At 47.1% G+C, this 16,528-nt stretch overlaps 1 protein-coding gene across 7 annotated transcripts in view; it reads right to left on the minus strand.

Moving 5' to 3' along the window:
- The window catches only part of arid1b (AT-rich interactive domain 1B), a 717,990-nt gene that overhangs the window by 423,859 nt on the left and 277,603 nt on the right, over nucleotides 1-16,528 (minus strand). For 6 of the 7 annotated variants that reach the window (XM_072507663.1, XM_072507657.1, XM_072507644.1 and 3 more), the window contains exon 4: nucleotides 6,473-6,583. The exons of the other annotated variant lie outside the window; for it this stretch is intronic. In XM_072507663.1, coding sequence (XP_072363764.1) covers nucleotides 6,473-6,583 — 111 coding nt within the window. The remainder of the gene's footprint in view (nucleotides 1-6,472; nucleotides 6,584-16,528) is intronic. 7 annotated transcript variants of the gene reach the window in all.

A 16,528-nucleotide genomic window follows, 5' to 3' on the forward strand; every position in this document is an offset into this window, starting at 1 on the left:
ACTCTTGCCCTGCGGTATATACCTATCCCTTTCCATCACTAAAGTAAACGTAATTGAATTGTGGTCACTATCACCAAAGTGCTCACCTACCTCCAAATCTAACACCTGTCCTGGTTCATTACCCAGTACCAAATCCAATATGGTTTTGCCTCTCGTTGGCCTATCTACATACTGTGTCAGGAAACCCTCCTGCACACATTGGACAAAAACGGACCCATCTAAAGTACTCGAACTATAGCGTTTCCAGTCAATATTTGGAAAGTTAAAGTCCCCCATAACAACTACCCTGTTGCTTTCGCTCCCATCCAGAATCATCTTTGCAATCCTTTCCTCTACATCTCTGGAACTTTTCGGAGGCCGATAGAAAACCCCTAACAGGGTGACCTCTCCTTTCCTGTTTCTAACCTCAGCCCATACTACCTCAGTAGACGAGTCCTCATCAAATGTCCTTTCTGCCACCGTAATACTGTCCTTGACTAACAATGCCACCCCTCCCCCTCTTTGGCCACCTTCCCTGAGCTTACTGAAATATCTAATCCCCGACACCTGCAACAACCATTCCTGTCCCTGCTCTATCCATGTCTCCGAAATGGCCACAACATCGAAGTCCCAGGTACCAACCCATGCCGCCAGTTCACCCACCTTATTCTGGATGCTCCTGGCATTGAAGAAGACACACTTTAAACCAGCTTCCTGCCTGCCGGTACACTCCTGTAACTTTGAAACCTTACTCATGACCTCACTACTCTCAACCTCCTGTATACTGGAGCTACAATGCAGCTTCCCAAACCCCTGATGAACTAGTTTAAACCCTCCCGAAGAGCATTAGCAAATTTCCCCCCCAGGATATTGGTACCCCTCTGGTCCAGGTGTAGACCATCCCGTTTGTAGAGGTCCCACCGACCCCAGAATGAGCCCCAATTATCCAGAAATATGAAACCCTCCCTCCTGCACCATCCCTGTAGCCACGTGTTCAACTCCTCTCTCTCCCTATTCCTCGTCTCGCTATCATATATAGGCCAGCATATATGCAACGACTCTAACAATGGAGAAGATCTCAGCCAAACAAGTCAATAATATTTATTATTTAGCACTGCTTGTGCAAATCCTATGCACACAGGGCCTTCTCATTGTTGTCAAAACCACCATGTATGTGCCAGATTTGGAAGCAAGTGAATTAATTCAATTGCTATAAAAAGGACTCAATTACGGATCAATTCCCTAACTGATTGGAAAATATACTTCTCCAATCAAGATGATCAACATTGTATCCCTTCCCTGAAATCAGGATAATGGGTCTTTCATTTGGGGTCGAGACCCTGTCACCGAGATCAAACCTGGGTCCCAATCTCACGCCATGGGATAGTCAGCTGACTTGATTTTTAAGGATCCAAGGAAATTTGGCAAATTGGATCCATAATTGGCTGAGTGGTTGGAAGCAGAGGGTGATAGTCGAGTGGTGTATTTCTGTCGGGAAGCCTATGTCCATGGGTTCCTGTTGTGATCAGTGTTGGGGCCCTTGCGGTTTGTGGTTTATATAAATGATTTGGACATGAATGTGGGAGGAGTGATCAGAAAGTTTGATACGAAAATTGATGGAGTGGTAAATAAGCCTTGGATTACGGGAGGATATAGTCAGTTGGTCAGATGAGCTGATCAGTGGCAAATGGAATTCAATGCAGATATGTGTGAGGTGTTGCACTTGTGCAGAACAATCGAGGCAAAGGAATACATGATAAACGGCAGGACTAGGGAAGCACTGAGTATCAGAGGGACTTTAAGGCAGCAGGCCAGGAGAATAAAATGGTCAAGAAGGCATATGATATGCTTGCCTTTAATAGCTGAGGCATGTAGGTTAAGAGCAGGAAGGTTATGCTGCAACTGCATAAAATGTTGGTTAGGCCACAACTAACGGTGTGAAGTTCTGGAATCCTCATCATAGGGGAATACGCTAGCACTGAAAGGGGTGCAGAGGAGATTTACCAGGATGTTGCCTGCGCTGGAGAGTTATAAATTTGAAGAGAGATTGGATAGACTGGGGTTGTTTTCCTTGGAGCAGAGGAGGCTGAGGGAGGATATAATTGAGATGTATAAAATTATGAGGGACATAAGTAGAGTAGACAGGAAGAAACTTGTCCCCTTGGTGGAAGGATCAATGACGAGGGGACATAGATTTACGCTAAGGGATAGGAGTTTAGAGGGGATGAGGGGGAAAAACCTTTTCACCCAGAGGGTGGTGGGAGTCTGGAACTCGCTGCCCGAAAAGGTGGTGGAGGCGGAGATCTTCATAGCATTTGAGACTTATTTTGATGGGCACTTGCAAAGCCACGGCAGACAAGGCCATGGGCCAAGTGCTGGAAAATGGGTTTAGAATAGTTAGGTGGTTGATTTTGACCGACACGGGACTTCTGGTTGCGACTATGCCGAGGTCGGTCGCACGTTCGGCAGCTCCCGCCGGGAACGGACTTTTAGGCTCTCTCGAGGGGCCCCAACGGCAATTGTTCGACGGCTTCCAGTGTGGGAAGGTGACAGCAAGGTCCCCCCGACATTATATGGATTGGAACAGGAGTGGAGCGGTGAAAAAAGTGATCTTGGAGCAGCGAAAAGTGAGAGGGAGAAAAAACAAGATGGCGGCAGGTGGAGACCAAGCAGCATGGGCGCAGTGGTCGCATGAGCAGCAGGGGTTTCTTAAACGCTGCCTTGAGGAGCTGAAAACCAAAATGCTGGCGCCAATGAAGGCGGCGATTGAGAAGCTAGTGGAGACCCAGAAGGCCCAAGGGGCGGCGATCCGGGAGGTGCGGCAAAAAGCCGTGGAGAACGAGGACAAGATCTTGGGCCTGGCGGTGAAGGTGGAGGCGCACGAGGCGCTGCACAAGAGGTGGGCGGAAAGATTTGAGGACCTGGAGAATAGGTCGAGGAGGAAGAATCTTCGGATTCTGGGTCTCGCCGAAGGAGTGGAGGGGCCCGATGCTGGGGCATATGTGAGCACGATGCTCAATTCGCTGATGGGCGCGGGAGCCTTCCCAAGGCCTCTGGAGCTAAATGGGGCTCACCGGGTCCCAGCAAGGAGACCCAAGGCCAACGAGCCGCCAAGGGCTGTAGTGGTGAGGCTTCACCGCTTTATGGACAGAGAGTGTGTCCTGAGATGGGCCAAGAAAGAGCGGAGCAGCAGGTGGGAGAACACGGAGATCCGAATCTACCTGGATTGGAGTGCAGAGGTGGCTAAGAAGAGAGCGGGTTTCAATCGGGCTAAGGCGGTGCTCCATCGAAAGGGGGTGAAGTTCGGTATGCTGCAGCCAGCGCGATTGTGGGTCATGTTCCAGGATCGGCACCACAGGAAAAGCAGAGGCACAGTGGAAGAAAGCGCAGGGGGCGACGTATGAGTATGGGGAGAAGGCGAGTCGAATGCTGGCACACCAGCTTCGTAAGAGGGAAGCAGCGAGGGAGATAGGTGGAGTTAAGGATAGCGGGGGGAATACGGTGCGGAGTGCGGTGAGAATAAACGAGGTATTTAGGGACTTCTATGGGGATCTGTACAGATCTGAGCCCCCAGCGGGGGAAGAGGGGATGCAACGATTTTTGGATCAGCTGAGGTTCCCGAGGATGGAGGAGCAGGAGGTGGCTGGTTTAGTGGCGCCAATTGGGCTGGAGGAGCTGGTTAAAGGATTGGGGAGCATGCAGGCGAGGAAGGCCCCAGGGCCAGAAGGGCTCCCGGTCGGGTTTTCCCCCCGAGTCCGCCCCGTAAGAAGATGTCTGACGGATCTTGCGGGGCTGCGGAAGAAAGGAGGTCCTCCTTTAGAGAGGCCGGCCCGACGATACCCCATTTGAGGCCCCCACGGTGCAGGATTCCCCCCTCCTCCCCGCCCTCCCCCCCCCCCCCCACCGTTCCCGCGCTGTTCCCACCGGCAGCGACCAGGTGTGGACAGCGCCGGGGGGGGAACCCGCTGTTTTGGGCAGGCCGCTCGGCCCATCCGGCACCGGTGAATCGCCATTTTGGCTGTCTCGGGCGATTCACTGGACCGGGCCGTGCAAAACGCGATTGTGCCGATCTGGCCGCTTCCGTGAATCGCGGGAGGGCGCCGGACCGGCATCGCGGGAAAATTTGGTGACCCAGGCGATTCTCTGAAACGGCGCGGGAGCAGAGAATCATGCCCAAGGTTGGAGCATTTGCAACCATCTTCAACCAAAAGAACCGAGTTGGTGATCCATCTCAGCCTCCTCCTGGAGGTCCCTGGAATCACTGTCTTCAACCAATTCGATTCACTCCATGTAATATCAAGAAATGTCCGAAGCACTGGATGCAGCAAAGGTTATGGGCTCTGACACAATCCCAGCAGTACTAATAAGACATGTGCTCCGGAACATGTGCCCCTGGCCAAACTGTTCCAGTACAGCTACAACACTGGCATTGAAGCAAACAATGTGGAAATTTGCCTACATACGTCCTAACTAAAAGTAACACGACAAATCTAATCAGACCAATTGCTGCACCAGCAATCTACTCCTGGTAGTTAGCAGAATGATGGCTGGTATTTCTGCCAATCAAGCCAAACCTCACCATTGGTCAGTTTGGGTTCTGGCAGGCCCACTTTGCACCAGACTTCCTAACAGCCTTGCCTCACCCTAGATGAAAGATTGGGGCAGCACGGTAGCACAAGTGGATAGCACTGTGGCTTCACAGCGCCAGGGTCCCAGGTTCGATTCCCCGCTGGGTCACTGTCTGTGCGGAGTCTGCACGTTCTCCCCGTGTCTGCGTGGGTTTCCTCCGGGTGCTCCGGTTTCCTCCCACAGTCCAAAGACGTGCAGGTTAGGTGGATTGGCCATGCTAAATTGCCCGTAGTGTCCATAAGGGTTGGGAGGGGTTATTGGGTTGCGGGGATAGGGTAGAAGTGAGGGATTAATGTGGGTCGGTGCAGACTCGATGGGCCGAATGGCCTCCTTCTGCACTGTATGTTCTATGTAATCTATGTAATGAAAGCGCTAAATTCCAGAGGTGAGGTGAGGAACTGTCCTTGACTTCAAACGTAGATTTGATCGGCCATGGCATCAAGGAGCCCACACAAAATTGAAGTCAAATAGGAATCAGAGGGTAAACTCTCTGGTTGGTGTCATACCTAGCACAAAGGAAGATGGTTATGGATGTTGGGAGTCAATTATCTCAGTCCCAGGGAATCACTGCATGAGTTCGTCAAGGCAGTGTCCTTGGCCCAACCATCTTCAGCTGCTTCATCAACAACCTTCCCTCCAACAAACAGGTCAGAAGTGGGATGTTGACTGATGGTTGCATAATGTTCAGTTCTATTCGTAACTCCTCAGGCACTCAAATAGTCCGAGTCTACGTGCAACATGACCTGGAAAACATTCAGGCCTGGGCTGATATGTAGCAAGTAAAATGGCCATCTCCAACAAAAGAAGACATTCCAATGAGTCAATGGCATCGCCATTGTTGAAACGCTAAACATGAAGGAGCTGGGGATCACCACTAACCAGAAACTTAACTGAACCAGCCACTTAAATAACATGGCTACAAGAGCAGGTCAGAGGTGGGAATTGTGCAGCAAGTAACTCGCACCCCAAGCCTATCTACCATCCACACATCACAGTCAGGCACATGATGAATACTCCCCATTTGCCTGGATGAGTGCAACTTCAACAACATTCACTCCCTTCAATACGAGCCACAGTGTCAGCAGTGAGTACCATCTACACAATCCATGGTGCCGATTTTACAATTCTTCATCGACATCACATTTCAAACCCAAGGACTCTGCCATCCAGAAGAATAAGTTCAACAGACACATGGGAACACCTGCAAGTTCCCGTCCAAATCACACACCATCCTGACTTGGAACGATACTGCTGTTCCATTAGTGTCACTGGGTCAAAATCCTGGAACTTTCTTTCTAAGAACACTGTGGGTACGTCTACATCACTTGAGCTGCAGTGGTTCAAGAAGATGGCTCACCACCACCTTCTCAAAAAAATCACGGACGGGAAATAACACTCACAAGAATGAATTTAAAAAAGGCATTGTCCACCTCAGAGCAGAGATTTAATAGCCATGTTCAAATTTTTGATATTTTCTGTCTATTCTGTTTCCAGTAACATGAGGGCTGGTAAAGAGAAGACACAGTAATTGATAAAATAATCGGGCAACGGATGAAGAGAAATTAGATGTTATGATCCAAAAAGCACTACCTGAAAGGGTGAAGGAAGAATATTCAATACCAACTTACAAGGGGAATTAGATAAAAATACGAAGAGAAAATTTGCAGGGCTCTGAAGAAAAAGCAGACGAGTGGGACTAATTGGATAGATCTTTCAAATAGCCGGCACAGGCACAATGAGCCAAATGGCATCCTTCCGTGCTGTGGGGCTCTATCATCTAACAGGATATCAAGTTTTAATAGCAGCTCTAAACAGTGAACCTCAATTGTGTTACAGGGTACAAGCAACATCGTGAGTCACTTACGGGCAAACTCGATGGTCTCTCCTGCTGTAACAAATTCAAATCTTCATGGTTGGGCTTGCTAGGTGTCAATGGTGGCACAGTGCGAGGTCCATAGCCTTCCTGAGACATATCCTGTGTAAACAAAACTCATTTTTTAAAAAAGGCTCTGTCTACCTATGAGCATGAGTCATGGGAAGCCATCAGGGTAAAAGGTCAGCAATGTAATGAGGTAGCCAGCAGAGGGAAACAGTTCAACTATAGGGTCACAAAAGCAGACAAGTGATTATCTTCCGCTGCTAGACACTGTTTCCCTCAGCACAAAAACCTCCCACTGTGTAGCCCAACAGGTTGCAAGGGATTAGCAGTGATGTTTAAAACCAACAAATGTCTGAGGTATCCTTTGAAATCTCCCCACTCCATTACAATGGGACACAAATTTAGGCAGCTTTACAAAGGGCAAAGAAAATAAACAAGTACTGACTTTGCATCCGATCTGTTTTTCTCGATCAAGGCAAAGTCGTAAAGTAAAAAAAGTAATAAAAATAGCAATGTATTTATCTCTCAAAATCTTTTTCTCTTTACACTTCCTGGAGTGCTTATGCCCTCAAAAATAAGGTCCTCAAAAAGTAAAACTCTAAAAGCATTTCATAGAATCATAGAATTTACAGTGCACCCTACCCAAGCCCACACCTCCACCCTATCCCCATAACCCAGCAACCCGACCCAACACGAAGGGCAATTATGGACACTAGGGGCATTTTAGCATGACCAATCCACCTAACCTGCACATCTTTGGACTGTGGGAGGAAACCGGAGCATCCGGAAGAAACCCACGCACACACGGGGAGAACGTGCAGACTCCGCACAGACAGTAACCCAAGCTGGGAATCGAACCTGGGACCCTGGAGCTGTGAAGCACCATGCTACTGAGCTGCCCCGCATTAAAGCATTTAAGATGCTTTAAAAGTGTGCATACAAATATCACTGAATTCTTAGAGCTTAAAAGGGCCCTACTAAGTTTGTCTTCCGAATGCTTTCATGTAAACAACTGAGGTATCTTTGCTTCAGCACACACAAATTTATCTCTCCATTCAAGAACCAATATATAAAAGGCTTTGACTAAGACCTGCTGAGATTGATCAATGTTTGCTGTTTTTGTTTCAGATTCCAGCATCCACCGTAATTTGCTTTTACCAATATATTACTGCCCGACTTTTGTAATGGGCCAGAATTTGCTGGAGCGGGTCCCCTAAATTGGAATTTTCTAACCCTCACCCTTAAACTCAAAAATGTTTTTGCACTGCAGATTTCTGGATTTTTCAGCCAGAGGTCAGCGAAGTCAACAGGGCATCTGGGACCTTAGTGAATAATAACAGCAATAGTCTCTCTCCTAAACCAAGAAGTAGGTATAATGGAGAAGAAGATAGTAGATATTCTGAGTGAAATAGAGAGGGAAAAGTTCATAGAGTTTGTAAAACGTATACAAGAAAACGTTTTAGCTCAACATGTGGAGGGTCCAACAAGGGATGGTGCAGTGCTGGACCCTAATTCTGCGGAATGAAGCCAGACAGATGGTTGATGTGATGGTGAGGGAGCATTTTAGTGATAGCGAACACAACATGGTGCAATTTACGTTTGTTATGGACAAGGAAAGAGACAACTTGCAGAATAAGGTCTAGGATTGGAGGAGAGCAGACTTCAGTAAAATAAGGCACGATCTGCCCAAGGTAGATTGGAACAAGTTACTGGTGGGAAGATCTGCAGAAGAGAATTGGAGGATGTTCAAAGAGGAAATGAGGAGGGCACAGGCCCAGTATGTTCCTTCTAGGGTAATAGGAAAGAGTAACAAGCCCAGAGATATTCAGGATACAATGAAAAGGAAGAGAGAGGCTTTTAATAAGTACAAGGGGTAAAAATCAACAGAGGCATTAGTGGAGTACAGAAAGTACAGGATGGATCTTAAGAAAGCAATTAGGAGAACAAAGAGGGGATAAAAGAAATCTCTAGCTGGTAAAAGTAGGGAAAATCCTAAGGTATTCTATAAGTATATCAATGAGAAGAGGATAACTAGGGAAAAAGTAGGGCCAATGAGGGACCATGGGGGAAATCTGTGGGTGGAGCCTGAGGGCATTGGTAAGGTGTTAAATTAATATTTCACATGTCTTCACCCAAGAGAATAAGGAGGCAGATATGGAACTAGGGGAGAGAGACTGTGAGGTTATTGTGTAAGTTGTCATAGGGAAGGACAAGGTATTGGAGGTTTTGGCAGGCTTTAAAGTGGAGGAATCTCCAGGTCTGAATGAATTGTGTCCCAGGTTGCTGTGGGAGGAGATCGCAGGGGCCCTGATCCAAATATTTAATTCTTCTCTGGCCACGGGAGAGATGCCAGAGGACTGGAGAGCCACAAATGTGGTCCCACTATTTAAGAAGGCTGTAGGGATAAGCCAGGGAACTTCAGGCCAGGGAGTCTCACGTCAGTGGTGGGGAAACTAATGGAGAAAATTCTGAAGGAGAGAATCTATCTCCACTTGGAGAGGCCAGGTCTGATCAGGAATAGCCAGCATGTCAGAGGGAGGTCATGCCTAACAAATTTAATTGAATTTCTTGAGCATGTGACCAGGTGTATAAATGAGGGTAGAACAGTTGATGTAGTTTACATGGATTTCAGCAAAACCTCTGACAAGGTCCCACATGGGAGACTTATAAAGAAGGCAAATGCACATGGGATCGCCAGGGTAACTTGATAAGGTGGATTCAAAATTGGCTTAGTTGTAGGAGACATAGGGTGGTGACAGACGGCTGCTCTAGTGACTGGCAGCCAGTGCCCAGCAGCGTACCACAGGGATCTGTGCTGGGTCCCCTATTGTTTGTCATTTATATAAGCAACATAGATGACAATGTGGAGGGTAGGATCAGTAGGTTTGCAGATGACACAAAGATTGGCAGAGTGGTTAACACTGTGGCTGAGAGTCTTGGGTTACAGGAAGATATAGACGGGATGGTCAAATGGGCAGAAAAGTGGCAGATGGAATTTAATCCTGAAAAGTGTGAGGTGTTACACTTTGGAAGGAGCAAGTTGACAAGGAGATATTCAATGAATGGCACCACACTGGGAAGTCCTGAGGAACAAAGAGACCGTGCCGTATTTGTAAATAGATCTCTGAAGGCAGAAGGGCAGGTTAATAGGGTAGTGAAAAAGACATATGGTACACTTGCCTTTATCAATCGTGGCATAGATTACAAAAGCAAGGAAGTCTTGGTGAGTTACATAAAACATTAGTGAGGCCACAACTGGAGAAGTTTTGGTCTCCAATTTATAGGAAGTTTGTGATTGCACTGGAGCGGTTGCAGAGACATTTCACCAGGATGTTGCCTGGGATGGAACATTTTAGTTATGAGGTTGGATAGGCTTGGGTTGTTTTCGCTGGAGCAGAGAAGACTGAGGGGCAACCTGGACAGGGTGGATAGGGAACAGCTGTTCCCCGGAGTTGAAGGGTCGGTTACGAGGGGACACAAGTTCAAGGTGAGGGGCGGGAGGCTCTGGGGGGATCTGAGGAAAAATCTTTTTACTCAGAGGGTGGTGATGGTCTGGAACGCACTGCCTAGAAGGGTGGTAGAGGCAGAATGCCTCGTATCCTTTAAAAAGTACTTGGATGAGTACTTGGCACATCTTAACATTCAAGACTATGGGCCAAGTGCTGGCAAATGGGATTAGGATTGGCAGATCAGCGGTGCAGACTCGATGGGCCGAAGGGCCTTCCCTGCACTGTATTCTTTTGTGATTCTGTGAAAAGCAGTCCATCTACATATGCAGCAATAACTGCATAGCATTCAGGCTTGGGCTGATAAGTGGCAAGTAACATACATGTCACACAGTGCCGGGCAATGACCATCTCCAATAACAGAGTATCCAACCATCTCCCCATGATATTGAATGGTATTATCATCCCTGAATCCCCCTCTATACTGGGGGTTACCACTGGCCGGAAACCGAACTAGAGCAGACACTTAAATGCTGTGGCTACAAGAGCAGGTATTGTACTGCAAGAAACTCCAGCTACCAACTCCAAGCCTGTCCACCATCTCAAGGATCGCATCAGGAGTGTGATGGAATACTCTTTACTTTCCTAGGAGTGCAGCTCCAACAACACTCAAACAGCTCAACACCATCCAGGACAAAGCAGCAAATTATGCACCATTATTTATGATAGCAATTCACGTCCTAGGCAAGGCTATCGCTAAAAACTGCTGAGAGCCTATTTCATATCAGAGGCCGAATGGCCTCTTCTGCACTGTAGGCATTTCTTTGGAATCTATGGGTTTGAAACTGATGTCATCAGTGCCAAGATGTAATTTTTTATGTTTCATGTAAAGCGAGTCCTGCAGGTTCGTCTGCCCAACAGCATGCAACAAGACAGAAAACAAGAACTCACAAGAGGCGATGGTAAGTTTAAAACATTCCTTGCCTTTGAACTTTGTGTGGGCCAGGAAGAGGAGGATTGTCTGCCCCAACAGTAAACCCCAGGAGTTCAGACTGTCCACTAATGGTCAAGGAGGGAGAGGACAAATGAACAAAAATCCGTAATTCCCTTCCCTTACTATCCTCAATCAGTGTAGTTGTTTTAATAATAATAATCTTTATTATTGTCACAAGTAGGCTTACATTAACACTGCAATGAAGTTACTGTGAAAATCCCCTAGTCACCACACTCCGGCACCTGTTCGGGTATACAGAGAAAATTCAGAATGTCCAATCCACCTAACCTGCACATCTTTGGACTGTGGGAGGAAACTGGGGCACCCACAAGAAACCCACGCTGACACGGGGAGAACGTGCAGACTCCGCACAGTGACCCAAGCCGGCAATCAAACCCGGGTGTTTTGGAAAAGTAGATGATGTTCCTAAATCCACTTTAGCATGTGATCAATAGTGAAGAACCAGCAGCAGACCTTAATGGATTTAAATAAAGAGGATTATTCATTCACACAAGCACCCAAAAATCAAACTGATATCTCAGTCCCACACCACACATTCAAGAAAGATACACAAATGAAGATGAACACTGGAACAAGGAGCAGGAGTAAGCCATTCGTTCCTCAAGCCTGTCCGCCATTTAATAAGCTCATGGCTGACCTGATAATAAACACAAATCTGTATCCCGTCAACCCTCAATAACTTAGTGCTTACCAATAATCTATCCAGCTCTGCCTAATCAGGAAGAGAGTTCCAAAGACTCACTATCCTCGGAGTGAAAAGATTTTGCCTCACATCTGTTTTAAATGGGTGACCCCTTATTTTTAAACGATGAACCCTAGTTCTAGATTCGCCCTCAAGATGAAACATCCTCTCCACCTCCACTCGATCAATACCCATCAGAATCCTATAAGTTTCAGTCAAGTCGCCTCTGAATCTTCTAAACTCCAGCAGATACAAGCCTCACTTGTCCAACCTTTCCTCATAAAATAACCCACCCACTCCAGGTATTAGAACAAACAAAGAACATACAGTGCAGAAGGAGGCCATTCGGCTCATCGAGTCTGCACCGACCCACTTAAGCCCTCACTTCCACCCTATCCCTGTAACCCAATAACTCCTCCTAACCTTTTTGGTTACTAAGGGCAATTTATCATGGCCAATCCACCTAACCTGCACGTCTTTGGATTGTGGGAGGAAACCGGAGCACCTGGACGAAACCCACGCAGACACAGGGAAAACGTGCACTCCGCACAGACAGTGACCCAGCGGGGAATCAAACCTGGGACCCTGGCGCTGTGAAGCCACAGTGCTATCCACTTGTGCTACCGTGTAAATCTTCTCTGAACTGTTTATAACATATTTACATCTTTCCTTAAATAAGGTGACCATAAAAGGCCGTACAAGCCTGCGCGGACAATGCTGCCCGTCTAAGCTAAAATCTTCTACCTTTCCGGGGTCCTTATCCCTCGAAAGCATCCTATCTGGCTGCATCGCAGATTGGTATGGCAACAGCACGGCCCAAGACCGCAAGAAACGACAGAGTTGTGAACACAGCCCAGTCCATCACACAACACAGCCCAGTCCATCACCAACATTTTGGCCTTTGCTTCCCTGGTGACCCGGAGACGGATTCTGCTGGAATGGAGGGACTCGGAGCCCCCAAAGTCAGGAGTATGGGTAAGCGACATGGCGCGGTTTCTATACATCGACTCTGTCTACACTTCCACTGCCTTGGGAAAGCGGGCAGCATAATCAAAGACCCCTCCTACCTGGGTTATTCTCTCTTCCAATCTCTTCCATCAGGCAGATGATACAAAAGTCTAAGAACTTGCACGAACATATTCAAAAAGAGCTTCTTCCCTGCTGTTATCAGACTCCTGAATGACCCTCTTATGGACTGAACTGATCTCTCTATACATCTTCTCTACTGTTGCAGCACTATACTCCGTATGCTTCATTCTTGTCTATGTCTGTGTATTTACTTTTTGTTTAGAAAATATTTTATTGAGGCATTCATGATTTTAACACTTTTGAACGGAAAGATCCAACAAAGACAAAAAACCCACAATAACACAGTCATCCATCCCCCTCCCCCCCCCCCCCCAAACACAGACCCCAACCAACATGGTCCATATAAACACTCCTTCTCACGGCCCTCCATTCATTGGTTATCCGACCCTTATTCGTCACTTCTGCAGCCATCTAAGATGGCCACTTGCAACGGACCATGGGAATTATGGCCAACCCAGGGCTCAGACAGATACACAGCCCATGTGTATCTAAAACACAGGTAACCAGACCTGACCGAAACCCCGGCTCGTTTACATTTTAATGGCCCATTTTCCCAGGACAATAGGACTCCAATCAAGCAACCGGTACAGCCACAGACTGATCGGCGCCACTCCCTTGCTCAGAAAGCACAACTGCCGAGGTCAATGACCGCTAAGGATCTACCCAGCTACCAAGGCACCCGCCCCTTTATTGGCCAAAATCGAAGAGAGTGATCAGAGCCCTGTCGAACTATTGGGTCCAACGTTAAGGACCGCCCCAAAGAACGCAAAATCCCAGGGGGATAAAAGAGAGTGCAGCCATGTGATCTGGCTCTTTTGGATCCAGCCTATGCCACCCAATTGCAGCAGAAACAGCCAGTTAAGTTCCAGACCAACAATCGCTACCTGACGGATGAGCCCAGCAGAGACAGAGCCACTTTCTTCAAACTAGCCAAGTGAAATCCAGATAAAGGCCTTTATCCATTTGCACAGTGCCGGTCACCCTGAAGTTAAATATAGGTTATTGTAGCTGATAGGTGTAGTTTAACTCGTAGTAGATATTGTGTTTGCATGTTGAGATAACTCTTGTGTCTGTAAATAAACCATCTTTTGAACTAACTAACTGGTTGTGTGGTCATTTGATCAATATAAGGGAAAGGCTTGTGGTTCACCGAGATAAATAAATAGAGCAACACTTCTATGCCTCCCCCCTTTTTCACACCTGCTCCCCATTCCCACCCTTGCTGACAGACTAATTTTTGTTAAAGAAGTCGATGAACGGCGGTCACCTGCGAGTGAACCCCTGTAACGAACCCCTTAAGGCGAAATTGATTTTCTCCCACCTGGGAAACCGCGCTATGTCGCTTACCAATACTCCCGACTTTGGGGGATCCGAGTCCCTCCATTCCAGCGAATCCGTCACCGGGTCACCAGGGAAGCAAAGGCCAAAACGTTGGCCACTTTCCCCCCCCCATGGCTCCTGAATCTTCCAACACTCCAAATATCGCCACCTCTGGACTCGGAGTCACCCTCCCTTGCAGGACTTCAGACATGATATGCGTAAACCCCTGCCAAAAGCCCCTCAACATCGGACACAGCCAGAACATGTGCATACGATTCGCAGGACCTCCTCCAGTGCCCACACCTGTCCTCCACCTCCACAAAAAATCTGCTCATCTGGGCCACAGTCATATGAGCCCTGAGGACCACCTTGAATTGGATCAGGCTGAGCCTGGTACATGATGAGGACACATTCCCTCTCCAGTGCCTCCTCCCGTAGACCAACCTCCAACTCCCTTCCCATCTCTTCTTCCCACTTTCTCTTCACCTCCCCTATTGGAACTCCTTCCCACTCCATCAGCTCCTTATATACCTCCGAGACTCTCCCCATCCCGACTCCTGTTTTTGACATCACCTTGTGTCTATGTATTTACATTGTGTATTTATTGTATGTCCTATATTGTTTTATGCACGGAACGATCTACCTGGACTGTACGCAGAACAATACTTTTCACTGTACCTCGGTACATGTGACAATAAATCTAACAATCCTAGCTAGCCTTCATTTAAAGGCCAACACGCCATTTGCCTACCTAATTGGTGCAATTATCAGCGAGCATCTCTATTTCTGATCTTATGATGGAGCACAAGTGGATAGCACTGTGGCTTCACAGCACCAGGGTCCCAGGTTCGATTCCCTGCTGGGCCACTGTCTGTGCGATGTCTGCACGTTCTCCGTGCCTGTGTGGGTTTCCTCTGGGTACTCCGGTTTCCTCCTACAGTCCAAAGACGTGGTTAGGTGGATTGGCCATGATCAATTGCCCTTAAGTCACCAAAAAGGGTAGGAAGGGTTATTGGGTTACTGGGATAGGGTGGAAATGAGGGCTTAAGTGGGTCGGTGCAGACTCGATGGGCCGAATGGCCTCCTTCTGCACTGTACGTTTTATGTACTATGTGCTATGATGAAGCAGTTGAAAATGCTTGGACCTATACGGTGCCCTTAGGAACACCTGCACCGTGTCCTGGAGCTGAGATGGTTGACCTCCAACAACCATGACCATCTTCTTTTGTGCTAAATATGGCTCCAACCAATGGAGAGTATCCACACTCCTCAATTTCAATAACTTCAATTTTGCTGGGACAACTTGATGCTGTACAAAGTCAAATGCTGCCTTGATGTCTTACCTTGCCTAGTCAGTGTAGCTCTTTTGCCTATGCTGAGACCAAGATTGTAATGAAGTCAGGAGTCAAGAGGACCAGGCAAAACCCAACCTGAGCAGCGGTGAGCAGGTCATTGCAGTGCAAGTGCTACTGGATTTGAATTTTTGACAGCAAATTCTGTCATTTTGCTGATGATCAAGAGTAGACAGATGGGGCTATAATTTGCCTGATTGCATTTATCCTGCTTTTTGATGACAGGACATACCTGGGCTGGTGTTGTAACCTAGTTCAAAATTTGCCGATAACACAAAGCTTTGGGAAATGGCAAACAGTGAGATGATACTAATCAACTACAACAGGACATAGATAGGCGAGCAGAACAGTGCCCCATAGGTTGTATTGCCACACTCTGTCATTTGACAAAACACTCATTCGTACTACATTCCACCTGCCACTTTTCTAGTCTGACCACCAGTCTGAAAAACAATGATTTACCACAACTCACTGTTTTCTGTATTTAAGCCAACCTAAAAGACCCTTTATCAAGACTGAAGTGAGATTTTAAAAAATATATCTGATCTTTTAAAATCCTGCTTCCATGCATATGCATTTAAAGATTACTTCAAAATAGCCAACTTTCAAACAGAGGACTATCGAGGATGATTATGATTTCGGTCCCTGGAGTGGGTAAAGGGTACTTTACATTAAGTGCTGAAGAATGTAGTAGCCTGTTCTACATTGCACAACTTTGCCCTGCAGGATATACTGATTATGTTCTTACCCACAAACCTACATTAAAGATTGCAGCACAAATCGATGAAATGGACACATCCAACTTGAATGTTGTTAGAGCTATGCATCATGGACCAGGTAAGGGAGCAGTAAGTAAGCCCCGGCTGCAGGTGCTAGGGTAGCTAATGGCGGATTTGGATATTGACAGTGGCAAAATCTCTCTCCTCCCACCCGGGATTCCAGACAAAAGATCAGTATACGGAAATTGAAACAAGTGACGATTTATTTTCGCAGCGTAGTCTCATTGCAAGACATTTGAGGTAGTAACTGCTGAACAATGTCAACTTCAGCTGCTTTTAATACAATTTGCGTTAATTAGCTATTTTGCTACTTATCAAACTGCTGCACCATTAAAATATATGTTAATAGAACTATTTT

This window comes from Scyliorhinus torazame, chromosome 1, assembly GCF_047496885.1.
Source record: "Scyliorhinus torazame isolate Kashiwa2021f chromosome 1, sScyTor2.1, whole genome shotgun sequence".
In the NCBI taxonomy this organism is placed as follows: Eukaryota; Metazoa; Chordata; class Chondrichthyes; order Carcharhiniformes; family Scyliorhinidae; genus Scyliorhinus; species Scyliorhinus torazame.